Below are 18056 nucleotides of genomic sequence, written 5' to 3'. Positions count from 1 at the left end.
AAACAGGATGGATATAGCTTAATTGGGAGAAGTAATAAAGATCTGTACAGAACTGAGGCAGTGCAGAATAATGAAATAAACAGAATATGATGTGTGCAATACAGTATGGGATACATTTATTTCCTACATTTTTCTGTGGTGTGTGTGTGTAAATGTAGTGAAACACTTTTTGAACAACTTTGAACTATTCTGAAGGCTCAAAAATATTTTGAGTGATTATAACTCACAGTAACTTAATTTGTGCATATTTAAAAGTTTCCTTTTTTTCTAGTATTTTGGGTTCCCAGCAGCTTTTTACTTTGTTAAATAGTCAAAATGTGAAATCAGGCTCATGGTTGAGTCAGTAAAAAGATAAATCAAAGTGAAACTAACGGGTTAAATAGTTAAATTTAAAGATGTAGTAAGATTTACAAATGTTTGTAGTGAACATGGAGAGCTCTTGAGTTTATATGAGTTTGCAGGGATGAGTCATGTAAAGTGACCTCTGCTGGGAAAAACATCTCAAGAGTCTACAGTCTGCGAATGTAGCCGGATGCTTTTAGCTTGAATGAATTCATTTATGACCTGCTACACTGATTCCCCGTTTATACAGATATGGTTTGTGTTAAAGTTGAGGAAGAGAAAAAGGATATTTGTTTTTCGACATTTCGGTTTGTTTGCTGTTTAACATTAACTTCTTTTCCTACATGTTGATCCACCCACCTCAATAATGAGTAAAGGACAGGTATAATCTGTACTTCAGGGTTGGGTTCTTGCCTTGTTAATCATCACTAGCCCCCCCATTTCCACTAACTCTCAATTTAAGCAGTCACAGTGATTTGTGCAATGTGCTTTACACACTGTTGTAGTCATTCATTGGCATGTCCCTTCATGTATCTGCAGCTGATCACTCAACACTTGGGGTGGGCCTGACTTTATTGTTGCATATATCAAAGGTGTCTGTGCTGGAAACGGGATCGGGGGGTTTTCCCACTTCACATTTAGACAGATGATTTAGTGTCTGAGGATGTGCACAACTTTTACGCACGGTGATACTAAATTTAAACCGGTAGAAAATAATAGATGGGACTTGTAAAGGAGTGAACATGAATTTTGAGGACTGAAGATAAGATGTTCTCATGAAAGGTCACAGAGAGGCTGGCTGCCAGGCTGCTGCATGCAAAGAAGAAGATGACTGTCAGCTACAACATGATCTGATTAGATCTCACTTTCATCAATGGCCAAACAATCCGTCCATACAAAGGACGCATTGGTGCTACACTCGAGTTGCAAAGGTCCACACCCACCCAGCTAATTACCAAGATAGAAAAAGGACAACGATCTACACTCGCCCTACTTTTCCTTGCCTCACCCCCACACGCACATGTCCCAGTCCCTCCAGTCTTGGTTTATCCATTCTCCACCGCTCCTGCCCCTCCCCTGACACAGCGCCTCAATAAAATACATTCCCAAGTTGCCATTAAGAGAAGCGCACGGCTGTATCACATCAGGACAGCGCGCAACGGTAGATGATGAATGAATTACTCTCGGCGTTGACAGATGATTGTTTGTTTCAGTTCTTCCACATGTAGGAGATCTCTTTATCAAGGAACCGCATCTCTTGTCTTGTCTTTCTCGTAGTTGAAGCCGCGCGTAAAATTGGGTTAAAAATGGTGACAAGCGCCTTGGCAACGATAGCGATTCTCCTCTCGTGGGGCTACTGCGCGTTGGCCACGCGGGTCGGCTTCTCCAACTTCTCGGTGGACGACGAGGTGCGCTCCAGCTTCATCCAGCGGCGGCTGCGGAACCAGGAGCGCAAAGAGATGCAGCGGGAGATCCTCTCCATCCTGGGGCTGCCGCACCGTCCGCGGCCGCACCTTCACACCAAACACAACGCTGCGCCGATGTTCATGCTGGACCTGTACAACACCATCACTGCTGACACGGATCCGTACAGACATTCATATTACAAGACGGTTTTACCCACGCAGACTTCTTCAGTGGTGACCCCGCAGGACAGCCGCTTCCTGGATGACGCGGACACGGTGATGAGCTTCGTCAACCTCGGTGAGTATATGTGACTTTTTACCAGGTCGTGTCAAACCTGTATGAGGTAACGCAGATAGTCTGAGTATAAAGTGGCTTTGCAGCATCCTATAATTTGATGTAACATTTTATTTTAACTATAAAGGAACCTTTAACTGTGAGTTGACATGACACTGCCCAGAGATTATCACCATTCTTCACCACTACTGGAACTTACTCTGCGATTTACTGCAGTGTTTTTACATTTTAAGCACGTTTTCATCATATTATTCTTACTTCAGCTTCACTCTGATTATCTAAGTCAACTTATGAATGCTTATTTTGTCCATTCCCTTCCATCCTCTGCTGCTAGAGAAGAGTGCACAAGTTAACTTTGTCTTTGTAAAAGCTGTTGTGTTTGATATTGTGGCTTTTAGGTCACTTTCTTCACTTGAAATGAAGCATTATGCATTCCAAGCTGTAAATGTTATGACAACATGCATGTATCCGATTTCCCCAGAATCCCTTCAAAGCTCTGGGGGAGAGGCTTTAGCATGGCTTTGTTTCGCATGACTAGGAACTGAACAGGCTTTTCGAAACCCCTAGAGAGTGAGAGACACAAAAACTGTATCTGAGTATATTATTGCTGTGGTAACCTCTGTTCGTGCAGGTGCCCGTGCAGGCGTTCTTGCATCTGTGTGTTTGCATGTTTGCTTGGATTTTGATAGGAGGTCGGATTCACTCAGATGTTATTGCGTTTGTAAAGGGCAAATCCTGCATTCTTACTGCAGCTCTGATAGCCCTCTGGGGAAACAGTAGACAAAATGGTGCCTGAGCCAGTAGTTACAATCAAAACCATCTCCTGCCTCGAGGCTTGGACGAGGGTTACAGATCAACGTGACGAGTTCATCTGAGATACGTCTCCAAGAAACCTCCAACCTTCCAGTCTGATCGTTTGCCACTGGGGCAAAAGAGTCATTTCCAGTTATTTTTGTCAATACGGACATAAACATGTGGCTAACATAAAACTTTTGGGGACTGTTAAGAAAATCCTCAGCACATTTTATGTCCTCATCACAAACTTTTAACTGACAGTCTTTCGCTAATGAGATCTGGAAACACTGTTGCACAAAACCAACAGCAGATTCATGTGGTTTCACATTTGAAGAGTTTGATTATAAAGAGAAAAGAGGGATAAAAAAAAAAGTGTGTGTTATTTTTTCCTCGAGCCCACCAAGGCCCTTCTGTGCTGATGATTGGCAGAGTTTTTAGCTCATGCTCCCACATTTTGCCAGAGTGACTATCTTGGTGGTCTCTTGATGATCACTTTGAGAGCGACGGTTGTGGTATTTCTCCTGTGTGAAGTGTGAAGGCGAGCTGGTGCAGCTTATTTTAATCTTTTTCATAAATCAACCACATCCGTTTGAGCGAAAGGTAAAGGGATTAATTCACCCCTGAGGTCATATTGTAAAGTCTACACATGCATGTACACCGTCTCATTACCATGCAGTGTTATAAAAGGTAGCTACTGCTGCATATTTGTCGTTTGAGGCCTTCTGCAGCTCCCAGCTCTGCTACTCCTCATGTTTACTGCTGCTGAAGGCTTTTCCTGGAGACGTGTACACATGCGTTCACTTTTTTTGAACACCTGCAGAGTGAGAGAAAAGAGCTAATGAGAAGAAATGTTACTTTATTATTTAAAAAAAAGCACAAATGCTCTCATAACAGATTGGAATGACCGTGTCGCTGAAGAACAGAAGGATTATTGTGTTTTTGAGAATAAGCAGGAAGAAATGTGCTTGTCCTGCTAAGCTGATCTGTAGGTAGCATAAGGAGATCATGTGAAGAATTTCTTTTGCCACACCAGAAAATCTCATTAACCTTCCCTTTATTTATTTGCTCTAAATAATTGCTTTCTTTTCACGCTGAAGCTCAGATTGTTGCTGCTAAACACCCCTTCTGTGCGGTACTTTCACCTATATCTTTAACAGCACGTTTATGGAAAGGTGCGATATTAGTTCTTTAGAAGGGGTGTTGGTAGACTTGACACAACACATGCAGATATTCACGAAATGAGTGATTCACCGCTAACTTTCATAAGCTAAAAAGAAAATCGGACATCACGAATAAATAAACAGAGTTTCAGAATAGCTTGAATAATTCTTGAAATGGGTCACATTTTAATGACTTACATGAGTTTTTTATATATATATATATGTATATATAATATACATATATATATATACACAGACATTGTAATACATCTTAAAACCTCCCACGTTGATTTGTGAGAAGAAAAGAAAAAAAAAAGCATTTACCATAAAATTGCCATAGGTTAATGATAGCTCTGTGGCTGTGTGGCCCTGCAGTGTCAGGAGTAATCTGAAGTGTTGAAATGCCTCCCAGGGGGAAGTTTGCATATCTGAGGTCTGATCTCTGCAGCTAATGGTCCCTAACGTAAACACACCAAGTCCTTACAAGCAATTATTGCTTTCATAAAATCACCCCTCGTCGCCCTTCCAGCATTTAATTGCGGTCAAACAAATGACTAGCAGGGTTCAGTATGCAGCTCTCTTAACGACGAACGGCTGGTGTGTGTGTTTTTGTGTTGTTAAAAGTGTTTTTGAAAGACTGTGAGTCAGTGTAGCGCCGTGAAACGTGTTCCGTTTCTGGTGTCGGCGGGTCCTGCGAGGATGAATGTTTGCGTTCTGAAACAATGGTGGAGCATCAGTGGGAACACGGGGATGAGGTCATGATGATGTCATGGTTGTGTGCCAGTGGGCAGGATGTGTTTAAAGGCGGCTTAATCGCTGCTCCGCTCCGCACACCTTCACCAGAGACCTCCACCGCTCTTTCCAAGGACAAGCACGTTGACTAATGCTGTAAAAACATGACACTGGAAAGCTTCAGGAAGCTCTGGGGTCTTTCTCGAACCACCGTGCTTCTGGAAACTCTGAGTGTCGGAGAGCTTCAGCTGGCTCAGAGCTGGGCGGAAACCTCACAGTGTCACCAGCTACCGCCGCCCCACTTTCTCCTCTGCAATCAAGAATGAAATGACTGGACAGTGATGCATTGCAAAAGTGATCAGGGAGGCGCGGCGGGCACAGAGTCTGGTGGCATGTATTTGTGTGTCTCTCTCTATACTTTGTGTGAGTGTGTTTGTAAAAGCACGGTGGCTGCTGTGGTTTTCCGGGCTGTGCTTTAACGGGCCTTTTCTTGTGGTCAGCACATGTGTGCAATTTAAATTGGCAGCCAAACGGAGCCATGAATGTGGTTTTTTTTTTTTTCCCCCCCCACATTGGCACGTATGGCAGACTTGACTTAAGTGATGTTTACATCAATCACTTCACTCATGGAAGCAGGATTTTTCCTATTTCTGACAAAGTGCTTCCGAGCTGCGGGCAGAGCAACACACATCAGAGAGTCGCCTGAATCAACAACCGTTCTGACAGATATTGCAAACCGCTGACTGGTTTAACATCTGATTGTACTAAGCGATTTGCCTTTTCTATGTCGGTGCAAACTTTCTCTTTGAGGGTCTGAAAGAGGTTTTTTTCCTGTGTGTGTTTGTAAGCTGGGAAGAAAACTGTAAATCATTTCTAATGCTGGTGTCATCACCAGGTGGCACAATGTCAACATCAACTGTTCCATCAGCTGTACTTGAGGTTTGATCAACTAATATCATGTCTGTCTGTCTTCTGACAGTTGATCGGGATCAGGACCTTCTGTTCCAGCAGCACACGAGAGAGTTTCGATTTGACCTTTCCCGTATTCCAGAGGGAGAAGCCATAACGGCAGCGGAGTTCAGGATTTACAAGGATTTCATCCAGGAGCGCAGTGAGAACGAAACTTTCAGGGTCACAGTCCATCAGGTCCTGCAGGAGCCTCCAAACAGGTAAATGTGTGTTTTTTTTTTCAGCTCCAGTTCAAGCTCTATATGTTTTTGTTTTTTATGGTTCCTGCTGCTGCTCACCCTTCATTTGCTTGGTCTTAAGTCTTTTGTGCCAGCTTAATGCTTCTTAACTGTGTTCAGCATTTTGAGGTCAATTCACCAAATAATGAAAAAGCTATTTTCCGACTCACATCTGCATATTTCCTGACTTTTTGCCAAGTGAGTAGCATGGCTCTAGTGACGAGCTTGTGAGTCCTTTCATTCGCCTCAGTTATTAGCTGAATTGCTGTAATTTTGTTTATTCCATCATGATGTTGACATTTATGTGTATCTGAACAACTTAAATGATCCTGAGAATTTTTATTTAGCAGTTAAAGTATTCACTTCTTTTCATTTTTGTTCAGTTTAGTTTGTTTTGTTCATTTCAATGTATGATTTCCAAACAGTTTTACAAAACAAAAAAAATGAACTATAACCCAGCAATCTGTTACACATCCAGTGACTGGAAAAAGGAGCATGAAAAAGAAGAAAATATTCTATTCTCTTAATAACGTTGTATAAAAACAGATGGCCATCCTTTTTTTCCCCCCCATTTAAAAAATCATGGACAAAGCTTCAACGATATAAACACCATCAATAATTATCATTTTAATATGAATATTACCCAGTAAGTTTATATCGTCCCCATGCTTTTTCTTTGTCATATTTCAGCAACATTAACAAGCCATTGACCAGAGAAGTCCAGTTTCCCTCCACATAATGAAATACACATGTGCTTAAATGTAGTCTGTGCATAAAGACACTTCAAGTTACATTGATTGTCATTATTTGTTCTCAAAGTTCTTCTCCGATCGTTGATTTAACTCCTAAAAACTCATCTGTGGGTATCAATGTTATAAATGTAAAAGTTTTTTTTTCATGAAATAATGATTTCCTACCTTTAAAATAGCTTCATTTCACTCATGACAGCTCCCAGGATATTAAAAAATCCAAATGTTAAGATGTTAATATGGTTTTAAATAAATTATATATATAAATGAACAATTTGTGTAGATTTTGAAGTCAATTTTTTGGCTTTACACATGAATACTAACATTTTTAAGTCAACTATATCTTTATGTTTCAACATATATGACCTTACCCAAGTTTGGTTCTTTAATAAGCATCCCCGTTACTATAAGTGCAGTCTCACAGAGCTGTTGTTTAACAATCTTAGTCTTTAAATCTAATTTTTTTTTTTTTTTTTTTAAAGTTATTTTTTTGGCCTTTGTGCCTTTATTTGATAGGACAGTGGGAGAGAGACAGGAAAGTGGGGAGAAGAGTAGGGGGAGGACATGTGCGGGAAAGGGTCATGAGCGGGACTCGAACCCATGACCTCCGCATCGGGACTGTAGCCCTGTACATGGGACGCCAGCTCTACCAGGTGAGCTATAGCGGCGCCCTTTAAATCTAATTTTAATGCAGCATTAATTAAATTCGGTTTTCCTCCATCATTTTATTTTCTTATAATCTGTCTGAACTCAGCCTTTACAGTGTTTCACAGATGACCTTCCAAGTCTTGTAAGTAACTGGCCGTCTCATTGCTCCATATGATTATCTTCTTAAATCAGTGACATGGTACGAGTCGTGTGGTCGACTTTAACAGGCTAAAACACTTTGTGCTCCTGTGTGTTTTTCTGTGAAAACTGATTGTTAGGCCACATTTCCCCGCAGGTTATTTCTGCTGATGTTAGTGTCAGCGCCGGCGCTGTTTACACAGACATTAGTATCAATTACAGAAATGCGTTGGTTCTTTTCAGAGCAGTTTGTTCTCACATGGTCAGAACAGGACAGTCCCCAGGAGACCTACGTTTGCATCGCGCAGCTCCCACCACAAATAACACCGAACCCTCAAGACGTCACTCTTTCTGTTGCACAGGTGGTTTTTCCTGCGTGTCTCTGTCTGTCTGACAGTCTCAAGCTGTGTTTTGTCTGCCAATTTCTGTGTTGCTTTCACACCGTTGTCTTGTTTCAAACCACACATGAAATTACAGCTCAACAGAGACTCCACACATTACTCTCTTTCACACAAATCACAGCTCCACCACCTACTCACATTATGAATTCTCTCTCTCACCTGCTTGACTCAGCTTTTGCTGTGACATGACTGGATTAACCTCCTGGAGGTTAGAACCCTAATGATCCTAATTAACATGGCAGCTACGGCATTATTTCCCCAGACAATCAGAAACTGAAAGCAGCTATAAAGATAAAAGGATTAATTGATTAATCATTTGAAAGTTGTTATGGTTATGCATATCATGCAAATGCAGAAAAATCTAAGGTACCAGCTTTTCACATGTGCATATTTGCAGCATTACTGAGTAATTTCATGAATGCCATCAAGAAATATCCAGCCATAAACTCAATAGTTCAGTCAAATATAACACAAGAATAGGTTTTTGACATGGATTAAAAGGAGATTTTAGCATCACTGTGACTCTGTTATTAAATCCTTGGGGCTCTCTCACAGAAGAAGCTGGTAAAAGTCATCAAGGCAGCCGATATCGTCTGCAGTTCATTTTACGTATTCTGGAGGATTGCTTGTTCAGCACATGTAGAACAACATGTAATAGGTTTGTTCTTGCAGACTGCCCACGAGGTTCACTACAGAGCTGAACAATGCTGTCTTTGTGTTGTGGTGTTGGGATCCTGATCTAAAAGCGGCAACACTGCAATACAAAATCATTTTTTTACAGGGTGCCGTGCATTACAAAAATCCCAGTCGATTTATCTGCTAATACCTGCCATGATTCTACATTTGCCAGAATCATTATTGGTGAAGTCCCTGCAAATGTTTGTGCTGACACCAAAACATGTTCTGTCTTAGTGCTCAGTGGGGATTAAAAACATTGATTTTAATTGAAGGGGGTCATGTGCAACCTGTAGTTCTAGATGTAAGTTTTTCTTCTTACTGTAGGGCTGATGACAGTGTTAAAGACAACACCATTGTCATTCACAGACGTAAAGGCCACTCAGCCACACAGACGAGCAGGCGGCGAGACAAAGACAGACGTCTGCCTGACTTCTGAAACTCAGTATGTAAATACAGCAATTGTCTGTGAAATCTGCCCTGAAGACGACAGCAGTCTGTCAGCGCAGAGTTTTCTTGAGGGGTGTTAAGAAAGTGCTGCTTTGATAAAGCTCACAGCAGGAGGACTGCATGGTTCAGAGTGTCAGCTGAGTGTTCAGATCTCTAAACTATAATGGGCAACAATGACATTGTGAATGAATGGTAATAACTAGTACCCAATTTTCTGCACTGCTGAGCACATTTCTGTGAAATAAAATGCAATAAGACACACACGTTGAATTCGCAAGTGTTGATATGCAGCTAAATTCCCCACCAAAACACACACCCACACATATCAGTGTCAGTTAACAGCAGATACTCTGTGTTTTCCCTGGTGATGCTCTGACAGGTCTGTATTACAGTCATGTTCGCTTCTGGCTTATTTTGGGGGATTTTTGCCTTCAGTCTGGTTCTCAATCACTAAAACATGCTGTCTGTTCAGTCATACAAGTTTTTGGCAGTGATGAAAGAAGTTTTTAGATCCTTTACTTTTTACCCCATTGTTAGAATACTCCACTACAAGCTACAGTCCTGCATTAAAACCTTTAAGTATATAAGTAGAATCAGCAAAATTAGCTTAGAGTCGCTCTCCAGTCATTGCTAAAATACCTTAGAAACTCTTATCTATGTAGCAGAAGTTATTTATCTCGAGGTGTCTTCCATGAAAAGATAGAAAACTTTCCTAACGTTATATAACTTAGATTTACCTCCACATCGACTCTTCCTCTCAAATGCGTGAATCTACTCGTTGCAGCTGAGCACACCAGCTCACCTTGGAAATCTGAATCTGTGTTTCTGAGACTGTCATCAGTAAACTGCAGGTTTAAGGTGGAAAAGCTATTGTGTTGACAGCTTATTTTGTTTTTGATGTGTTCCAACATATAAGAAACACCATATGCTTATGTTGAAGGGGTAAAAAACTTCAAAGTGAAAGTACTTTTTCTGCATCTATATTTGATGTTTTTGGCTCATTATTATTGATGCATTCATACTGTTGCTAATCCAGGACATTAGATTTTTTCTTTATTTATTTTAATAGTACTGTTTTTTGTTTTTTTTGGCTGGTTTAATGTATTATGTTGCTGCTACATTGTCTGCATGTAACTGCCTCACTGACTATCTACTGTGCTGGAGTACAGGGATAAAACGACTTAAAACAAGCTGCCCTAATACTATTTTAACTTTAAGTATTATAGAAATGCACATGTAGTTCTGAAATGTTTTGTTGCTAAATGCCAACTTTGTATTATTTGGCTTTGAATTAAAACAATTTGCAGTGAAAATCAAGCGACAGTTAACCCATCATGGTGGACATTCATCTACAACGCATTTTTTAAGACTGAGATTTCAGTCTGCAACCAAACAAGTAAACTTCACTGTTTTTAAAAAAAAAAATGCTTTGAGTGCCTTCAGCCTTAAAATGCCTGGAGTTAATTTACATTTTGTTGTCTCCACAGTGAAGTGGAGCTGCTGCTGCTGGATCAGCGTGACATTTGGGCTTCAGAAGAGGGTTGGCTGGTCTTTGATCTAACCACGACAAGTAACCTCTGGCTGGTCAACCCCGAACAGAACCTCGGCCTGCACCTGGTGCTGGAAGACAGTAATGGTCAGTGACTGCCAGATGTTGATTCCCAGGGGTTGGACAAATAGCAGCAACAAGGATTATAGTGTTTGTCTAGAATAATGATTTAATGCTCTTTACGGCCTATAATTAACTGAATACATCTGTGTGGAGGATTTTTACAGAGTCTTAAGTTACGACTGTGGTTTGCTGTGGTCGTATTAGGCGGAATAAATAATGTTTAATAGGCGCTCAGATGTGTGTTTTTGTCATATTCAGTGGTTTGTTCCCTGTTGTCTCCCCCTGTAGGCCAGAGAAGGAACCCCCAGCTGGCCGGACTGGTGACGGGCGGTGGGCCTCAGGACAAGCAGCCTTTCCTGGTCGTCTTCTTCAAAGTCAATGAAGTGCGACTCCGGAGCATCCGCTCAGCTCACGGCCACAAGGGGCGGCAGTCGAGCCGCTCCAAACCTCAGAGGACCGTCCAAGATGCGCTGAAGGCAGTGGAGGCTGCAACAGGTGTTTAAAATCTGATCACGTTCCATCAGCTCAGTTGTTTCTATTAAACTTTACCAGCTAGCTTTTTGTGTTTGTTATTTCAGACAACCTCGGCATCTCCAAAGAGGGATGTAAAAAGCATGAGCTGTATGTCAGCTTCAGAGATTTGGGATGGCAGGTAAGATGTATAATTTCCTTTGCATTTCATGTATATTTCTTTCCAAGTGACAGTTAACCAACCTTTTGGCTTTGGTTTTACTCCAATCAGGACTGGATCATAGCTCCAGAGGGCTATGCAGCATATTACTGTGAGGGAGAGTGCGCCTTCCCTCTCAACTCATACATGAATGCCACCAATCACGCTATTGTGCAAACTCTGGTAAGGCCCAAACAGTCTCTGACCACAGGCACTTTCACTACAGCCTTCACTTTATTTGAGCACGTATTTGCGTTTCTTCTTAACACAGGTGCACTTTATTAACCCGGACACGGTCCCCAAACCCTGCTGCGCCCCCACACAGCTCCACGGCATCTCGGTGCTCTACTTTGACGACAGCTCCAATGTCATCCTCAAGAAATACCGCAACATGGTGGTCAGAGCCTGTGGCTGTCACTGACTGCTCATACCCTCTTCTGTGAGTTCTGCAAGATGCTGAAGAAAGGCAGAAGTGGAGCGAGCAGAGACAAGAGATGATTGACTGGCCGGTCACCGGGGAGTTATGGCCGCAGAGCAAGCTTTAATCTGGGGCTCTGTTTTTATGACAAGCAGCTGAGTCGGTCTAAACCGCTACCACAGCCCCGTTACAACTACTGGTCACAGAGAAAGGCCGAACAAAGGATTTTATTATTTTTCCTTTGAATATGATGAGAAAAAGTGCACTGAAAAGACTTTGAGCAGAGTGGAGTTATTTCTCCAGCTCAAACTTTTATTGCTAAAAACATCGTGTAAAAAGTGACAACCCTCCATGTTTACAGAGATCCTATCATGTGCAGCGCATATCTGCATTTGAATGCTCTTTGAGATGAGATTATAAAATATTGCCTTTGTGGTAATGTGCGTTTTATAGCAGATTTCACAGCTCGTAAAACTTTAGAGCTCCATCTTCCCATTGAACTGCTGCACCTTGGCTTTTCAGAACAGCTGGATGAACTTGTGTCCTGATGAGGGGCAAAAAAAAAAAAAAGAAAAATCTCCAGCAAGACTCACTGGTGTTGAACTGGTGTTCAGCAGGAGAGATGGACTAGGTCAGGACTGAGACATCTGGCAGCTGATGTGGAGCTCAGTGAAGAATAACAGCAGTTCGTAACAGTGTGTGGGATTCAGCTGCCTGAGCGCTGGACCCAGTTCTCTGATGCAGACATATTTCACCGGCCCTGTCAAAGGCTTAAAGCCGACAAGATGTCAGCGATTCATCTGCACAAGGTGAACATCAGGATGTGCACCATTGCCCCTGATGCAGCTGCCTTCTGGTGTCGGACCAGGGCTGCGGGTGGGCAAAGAGAGGTTGTGTTTTATTTTTGTCACATTAAAGAAGCGGAATAAAGATCAAAAAGCAATTGTGATGTTTTTACCTCAACGTAGGCCCTGACAGAGGCTATTTTTAGCTCAAAAATCCATGTTTATTAAGAAAGGAATCGGCTACAAATACGAAGCAGGTTTTACACACGACGTATTTATTTCTTTGTTTCGCGTACAGCACCTTGTCCACATGATCCACATTTTTATTTTCATCCCATTCAACTGAATGTGAACTGACACAGACTGCACCTTTCAAGTACTTAGAATAGCATGAGCATCTCCACTCAGGACAGACATTTAAAAAGGATCATCGGTACAAAAAGCAGAGCATATGTACAGGGTATGCATAAAACAACCAGGCATATAAAGACATTCACACTGACGTTCACCGAGAAGCTCCCAATACAGCACATTACATCACAGCCCGCACTGTTAAAAACACAGATCTGTAAATAGAAAATAGAGGTAGAGGCGTAAAACTAAATCCTGCTCATACAATTAAGAATCGGATTGATTGTCAGTGTGAAATTCCCTCTGAAGCTGAGGAAAAAATATTATCTGGGTTCTAATTTGGAAAGAGAATTTCCTTTTGTGATTATGAAGAAGTCTTACATAATATCAGGCGGAAGAGAGAGAAACTGTAAACGATATCATCAGCAGTGAAAAACCTGAGGGAGTATTTTTATGTGCTTTTCAAGGAACGTGGGCTGATTTAGTCAGATCTGCTAGAAAGAATACCAACACTCACTTTAGAGCTAAAACTCCAACAATATTCTTTTGAACCTACGGATTTCCTTCAAATGCAAAAGTACTGAAGCAGCTCCCTGTGGCAACATAGATTTACACTTTGGTTCTGCACTTTCTCATAAATGTTTTACACAGCCTGAGTTCTCTGACAAGAATAAGATCAGAAATGTGTGTAGTTACAGACTTTGATCAGGCTCACAGAAAATGCAACGCTGAACTCTGACACAGCTCATTGTCAGTGTGTGATCCCTGATAAACCTGACGGATACAGTATGTGCTAAGATAAACTTACCTCCAGGGGATCCTGAGAGTTGATATTACTGTATCACTCCTCTTTAGCTGTTACTCCTCAAATACAGATCAGAACGACAGTCAAGCACAGAAATCTAATTCAGGAGGTAGAAAGACAGCAAATATAGGCTGATTATATCAGAGCTTAAAAGAGATCCTACCCATAAAACCTGTTCATTACATGCAATTAGTCCCTGGACCTCTCAGCTCGGGGGCAGAATAGTGTCTCCTGCGAACTGCCTCTGGCCCCATCTTCTGCCCTCCTGTTTGTTGCTTTGGCCCTGGGGGAACCAGGGGGTGCAGGGCAGTTTGTGGTGCCTTTAGAGGCTCGCAGCCTCCCTCTGACTTGTCGGGTGAGGTTCTTGGCTCCAGGGCGGCTGACGGCGGGGGCTGAGGAGGTGAGACGGGGGTGAGAGCCAGGCAGACGTCCCCCACGCTGAGCTGGCGGCACTGCAGGCCGCAGAGACGAGCAGTCCGCTCAGGGCTGCAGGAAGACCAGCCGCGCCCACGCACAAAGAACGGGTACTCCACGTACACATCCACCAGCTCCTGGAGGAGGGAAATACATGAATACAGTAGACTGAGACACAGAAGCACAGCTGTTCACTAGGGGGTGGTGTTGCTCCAGATTGAAGAATCTATTTGTGTTGAAATCTAACAGAAACTATACAGAGATAGGCAAGGAAGTGTTTAATGACTTCTGAAACCACCAACATAGCAGGTTTCTATGTAGTCGCCCAAAAGCTTCAAAAGATTCACTAGAAACCTTTGGTCAATCTCAAATAAATAGCTTTAAAGGATAAGGCCTTCACACATCTTCTCTTTTCTTCTCAGCAAACATTCCAGTTCCCCATTTGATGCTTTCATAACTACTGAAGACATACAACTTTAAAAAAAGAAGAAAAAAAAAAGATTCAACATACATTTTTAAATGCTAAAAAGTCTGTATTACTTCCTAAAATGATCGGCTATTGTGGTGTTTAACATTCATTCCTTTGACAGGGAGAAAATGCAACTATTTTCAGCCATGGATTAATACAGACAATCTATTCTAGTAGTTTATGGCAACACAAGGGTATATGTGTTAATTTATGTGTTGCAACACCTTTTGGACAATAATGGAGTTCTGGCACCGAGGAGTAAGGTCTGAACACACAGTCAACGCATGCTGTGTTTGCTATTGATCACAATATAAAATATGAAATGCCATCAGCTTTATTCTTTAACCCTGTCATAGAAAGGCATTTTCTCATTAAGAATCAGAGATGATTTAAGAATCTGTCCTCTATACCTCAATCAGTAGAATCTACAGCTGCTGAGTAAGTTCCAGAAAGTGTATATGCAGCATCTTCCACATGGCTTACATGCAGCATTTAATAGATAAACTAGCAGAAAGAAAAATACCGTGAGGGGGTCTGCTGTGAAATAACAATACCACAGAGTGAGCTTCCTTCACCTGAGACTGCTGGTCGTGCAGCAGGATGAGGAGGCGGGAAATGGAGGAGGAGGAGGCTGAAGGGGAGATGCTCTGCACTGTGCAGCAGCTCAGGCGCAAGTCTGGGCAGGCCAGCGAGCCGAGCAGGAAGTCTTCGGTCTGCAGGTGCTCCACCCTCCTCAGCCGTCCGTCCCTGAGCTCGATCAGGGAGCCGGCCACAAAGTGAGGGAGCAGCCAGGGGAAACGGTTGGGAGAGGCAGAGGAGGAAGAAGCAGGAGCTCTGGATGTGTCCTCCTTCATGGAAATGCATGTGCCGTTTGAGTTGTCAGGCTGAACTTCACAAACAGAGAGTTTGGCAGCTTTTGTTGGCCTGTGCAACAAGTCATGTTGCAGAGTGAGGTCCTCGTGTTGGGAGTGAGGTAGGCACGTGCTCAAAGATGGAGGACTTGCTTTTTCAACCCTGGGAAAATACTCCGTTTTTCTGTCTCCCCTCCTCACGTATGGACCTTTATGCCTGCCGTAGCTCTGTCTCTCTGGGTTCAAACTTTTATCTCTTAAAGTCTTGAGCTTCTCCCATCCGTACCCTCCACTCACTCTATGGAAACCCTCCGTGACCAGGGAGACAGCACTGATTCTGGAGGCGTAGTGCGGATGGCCTGGGTGGTCTGCAGGCAGGTGGCTTTGGTGCTGGTAGTGGTGGTCCCATCCAGGGTGCAGGGGATTGAATTCTCTCCACTCTGCCCAGCCGTGATGCTCCCTGAACGCAGAGAGGACGTGAGGTTTGGACCTGGTGGATGTGTGCGTCTGTATCCAGGGCTGGTACAGGGCAGGGACCCTCCTCGGCACAGGCTGAAATGGGACCATGTGCTTTGCTTTAAACTCGCCGTGGCTCTTGTAAGGGTATGGAGCCTTGAAATTTGCAGCATCACACTGCTGTTGATGCTGATGCTGCTGCTGCTGCTGCAGAGGTGAGCTCGGTCTTTGGTCCCTCTTTTTGAGCGGGAGGCTGTCCCTGTCTGGGACTGGAGCCGGGTTTGTCGTGAAGCTCATTGGCTCACTGTGCTTGTCATTCACGCTGACACTGCATGGCCTCCTGCTGGAGCAGAGGTGGTGACAGACTCCATTAGTTTCTTAGCAAGTGTTGCAGATCTGAGGTGGTCACAGTCTGAACAGAAGAAGAAACAAACATAGATGCACTTGATATCCTCACAAACAGTCAAGCTAGAGAAAGTCTTTCCATGCCCTATATAGAGTCTCTCTTTCTCTGTCTGTCATTTTCTCTCTCTTTAAGATTTTGAAAGAACTTTTCCTCTCTCTTCTGAAAGTGCCACGTGTTGAGATCACTGCCTGTAAATATCCCCTTGACATCTGAACAATAACTTCACCATCAGCTTCAAATTACAGCTTGCCAACCACCAATTGCTATATTGACAGGGCTTAGTTTGATGGACATCACCCAACTGCTTTGTCAAAAAAGTTACTATGGTAACAAAGTCCTGCACAGCGTGGTTGGTGATGGAACGGGTGCAGCGAGGACAAGGAACAGTGAAATTGGTGGTGGGTGTAAAGTTCAAGGTTAGATTTTTATCACCGTGCACCTGGTTTGAGGTTAATCGTGTCCTTTGGTAAAGTTTTCATGATGACATTTTCCACTGAAAACTTAATATACAGCGACTGAATACAGGATGTTGACTGTGCGGACCCAGTTTGCGCCTCTCTCATGGGACTGAAGTCATCTCCAACGCCACAAGCTACTGAAACCCCATCATCCTCCTTACGTGCACGCACAGTCGTGAGTCAGTTCACTGAGGTGGGCTAAATATAAGCGCCTTGTGGCCAGACGCACAACACTGTGTTACCTCCTCAAGCACACTGCAGACGCATTTTTACACCAAGTGTTGCAGGGCGGTAAAGAGCAGCAGAGGAGTTTTTACAGCCTGTCAATGCAAAGCTCGAGCCATTATGTCATCATCACCGCTGAGCAGCGCGGCTGAATGGACCTCTTTCACTCCTCCTGACAGGCATGTCTCTGATATGAGCTGTTTCTCTATTGTGTGAGTGTGTGTGGGATCAGACGACACCCTCACACCGACATTCCTGTGTGAGCACTCCGTTATGCCATGAGACATAAATAGATAAGTATTTGTCTGCTAAATGCCTGCAGTGTGAATGTAAATCAATTCAAATTGCATCGAGGTGTGGGGCTACGCACTCACAGTGACCTACACAGGTATGATCAGATCCTGACTCAGACAGGCCTGTACTGTGAAGGCTTTTCAGTCTCAATAACCATATGAGGCGATCATGGTCACTACACTAATCTATGGAAATTAAATGTACCCACAGCAGTGTTTAATGCCGTCATGTTAGTGATGATCTGTACTGAGGATGGAATTATTTGCACATGTAGTGACAACATTGCACTTAGTGAGCTTGACGTTTCTTTCCATGACCCTTCAGCACAATTTAACTAAAGTTTAACCTCGAGTGTCGAATCCCACAATCAGTTCCTCGGACGTGCATTTGTCATAACTGGCTCATTTAGTGAAGAAAAAAAAAATGCAAGAATTTCTCAACACGCAAATCAAGATTTTCTAAGAAGTCTCACTTACATGCTCCTCCATTCACCCATCTGTGTCTCTGTGTGCGTCCATCCTCAGGCAGCAAGTCCATCCGTGCTCACAGCTTGAAGACAGACGCTCCACACACACACCTGTCTGGCTCCTGTCGTCCTCGCAGTCTGCAGGTGAAAAAGCAAAACAGAGCGGAATGAAAGGAGGCATCCAGACAAGCTCAACAGACTGCCTATCAGACACACACTCCTCCTTTTTTCTCCTCTCTTCTTTTCTCTTCTCTCTCCCCTCTCTCTCTCTCTCTCTCTCTCTCTTCCCTCCTACTCGCTTTTACATTTTACACTCCCACTCTGCTCAGTCAGTCAGTCGGTCCTGTTAACCTTTCTCAGACAGATTTGATGTCTCTACCTCTTTTTTCTTCCTCTCT

General features: G+C 43.1%; 3 protein-coding genes across 5 annotated transcripts in view; 1 reads left to right on the top strand and 2 right to left on the bottom strand.

Annotated features, from left to right (window-relative positions):
• LOC103365886 (RNA-binding protein 38-like) overlaps positions 1 to 11966 on the bottom strand; it is a 33138-nt gene extending 21172 nt beyond the window's left edge. Inside the window, exons 1-2 of the mRNA XM_008293446.1 lie at positions 11954 to 11966; positions 11301 to 11304 (exon numbers count right to left, since the gene is read on the bottom strand). The gene's annotated coding sequence lies outside the window, so the exon portion shown is untranslated. The remainder of the gene's footprint in view (positions 1 to 11300; positions 11305 to 11953) is intronic.
• Positions 1650 to 12617, top strand: LOC103365887 (bone morphogenetic protein 7). Its single transcript, XM_008293447.1, has 7 exons — positions 1650 to 2046; positions 5710 to 5899; positions 10466 to 10614; positions 10879 to 11085; positions 11169 to 11242; positions 11333 to 11443; positions 11532 to 12617. The coding sequence occupies exons 1-7, from the start codon at positions 1650 to 1652 to the stop codon at positions 11679 to 11681; spliced, it is 1278 nt and encodes a 425-aa protein (XP_008291669.1). The 3' UTR covers positions 11682 to 12617.
• Positions 12618 to 12717: 100 nt separating this feature from the next.
• LOC103365883 (uncharacterized) lies at positions 12718 to 17855 on the bottom strand. 3 transcript variants are annotated; one of them, XM_008293440.1, is made up of 3 exons: positions 17669 to 17855; positions 15078 to 16221; positions 12718 to 14170 (listed from the first exon to the last, which is right to left on the bottom strand). In XM_008293440.1, the coding sequence occupies exons 2-3, from the start codon at positions 16104 to 16106 to the stop codon at positions 13799 to 13801; spliced, it is 1401 nt and encodes a 466-aa protein (XP_008291662.1). In that variant the 5' UTR covers positions 16107 to 16221; positions 17669 to 17855; the 3' UTR covers positions 12718 to 13798. The 3 variants fall into 3 exon arrangements, with proteins under 3 accessions (XP_008291662.1, XP_008291660.1, XP_008291661.1); XM_008293438.1 differs by having other exon boundaries at positions 15078 to 16152; XM_008293439.1 differs by having other exon boundaries at positions 15078 to 16149.
• Between the last annotated feature and the right edge of the window lie 201 nt (positions 17856 to 18056).

The sequence above is a fragment of the Stegastes partitus genome, unplaced genomic scaffold, assembly GCF_000690725.1.
Source record: "Stegastes partitus isolate 25-593 unplaced genomic scaffold, Stegastes_partitus-1.0.2 Scaffold888, whole genome shotgun sequence".
NCBI lineage: Eukaryota > Metazoa > Chordata > Actinopteri > Pomacentridae > Stegastes > Stegastes partitus.
The sequence above is the reverse complement of the archived record's forward strand: the minus strand, read 5'-3'. Positions and strand labels throughout refer to the sequence as shown.

Coding starts and splice junctions, on each gene's coding strand:
- LOC103365887 (XM_008293447.1), top strand. CDS start 1,650: ATGGTGACAAGCGCCTTGGCAACGATAGCGATTCTCCTCTCGTGGGGC. Junction 11,086..11,168: donor GGCAGTGGAGGCTGCAACAG/GTGTTTAAAATC, acceptor TTGTTATTTCAG/ACAACCTCGGCATCTCCAAA. Junction 11,243..11,332: donor TCAGAGATTTGGGATGGCAG/GTAAGATGTATA, acceptor TACTCCAATCAG/GACTGGATCATAGCTCCAGA.
- LOC103365883 (XM_008293438.1), bottom strand. CDS start 17,688: ATGGGTGAATGGAGGAGCAT. Junction 16,153..17,668: donor ATGGGTGAATGGAGGAGCAT/GTAAGTGAGACT, acceptor CCTCTGCTCCAG/CAGGAGGCCATGCAGTGTCA. Junction 14,171..15,077: donor TGCACGACCAGCAGTCTCAG/GTGAAGGAAGCT, acceptor TCCCTCCTCCAG/GAGCTGGTGGATGTGTACGT.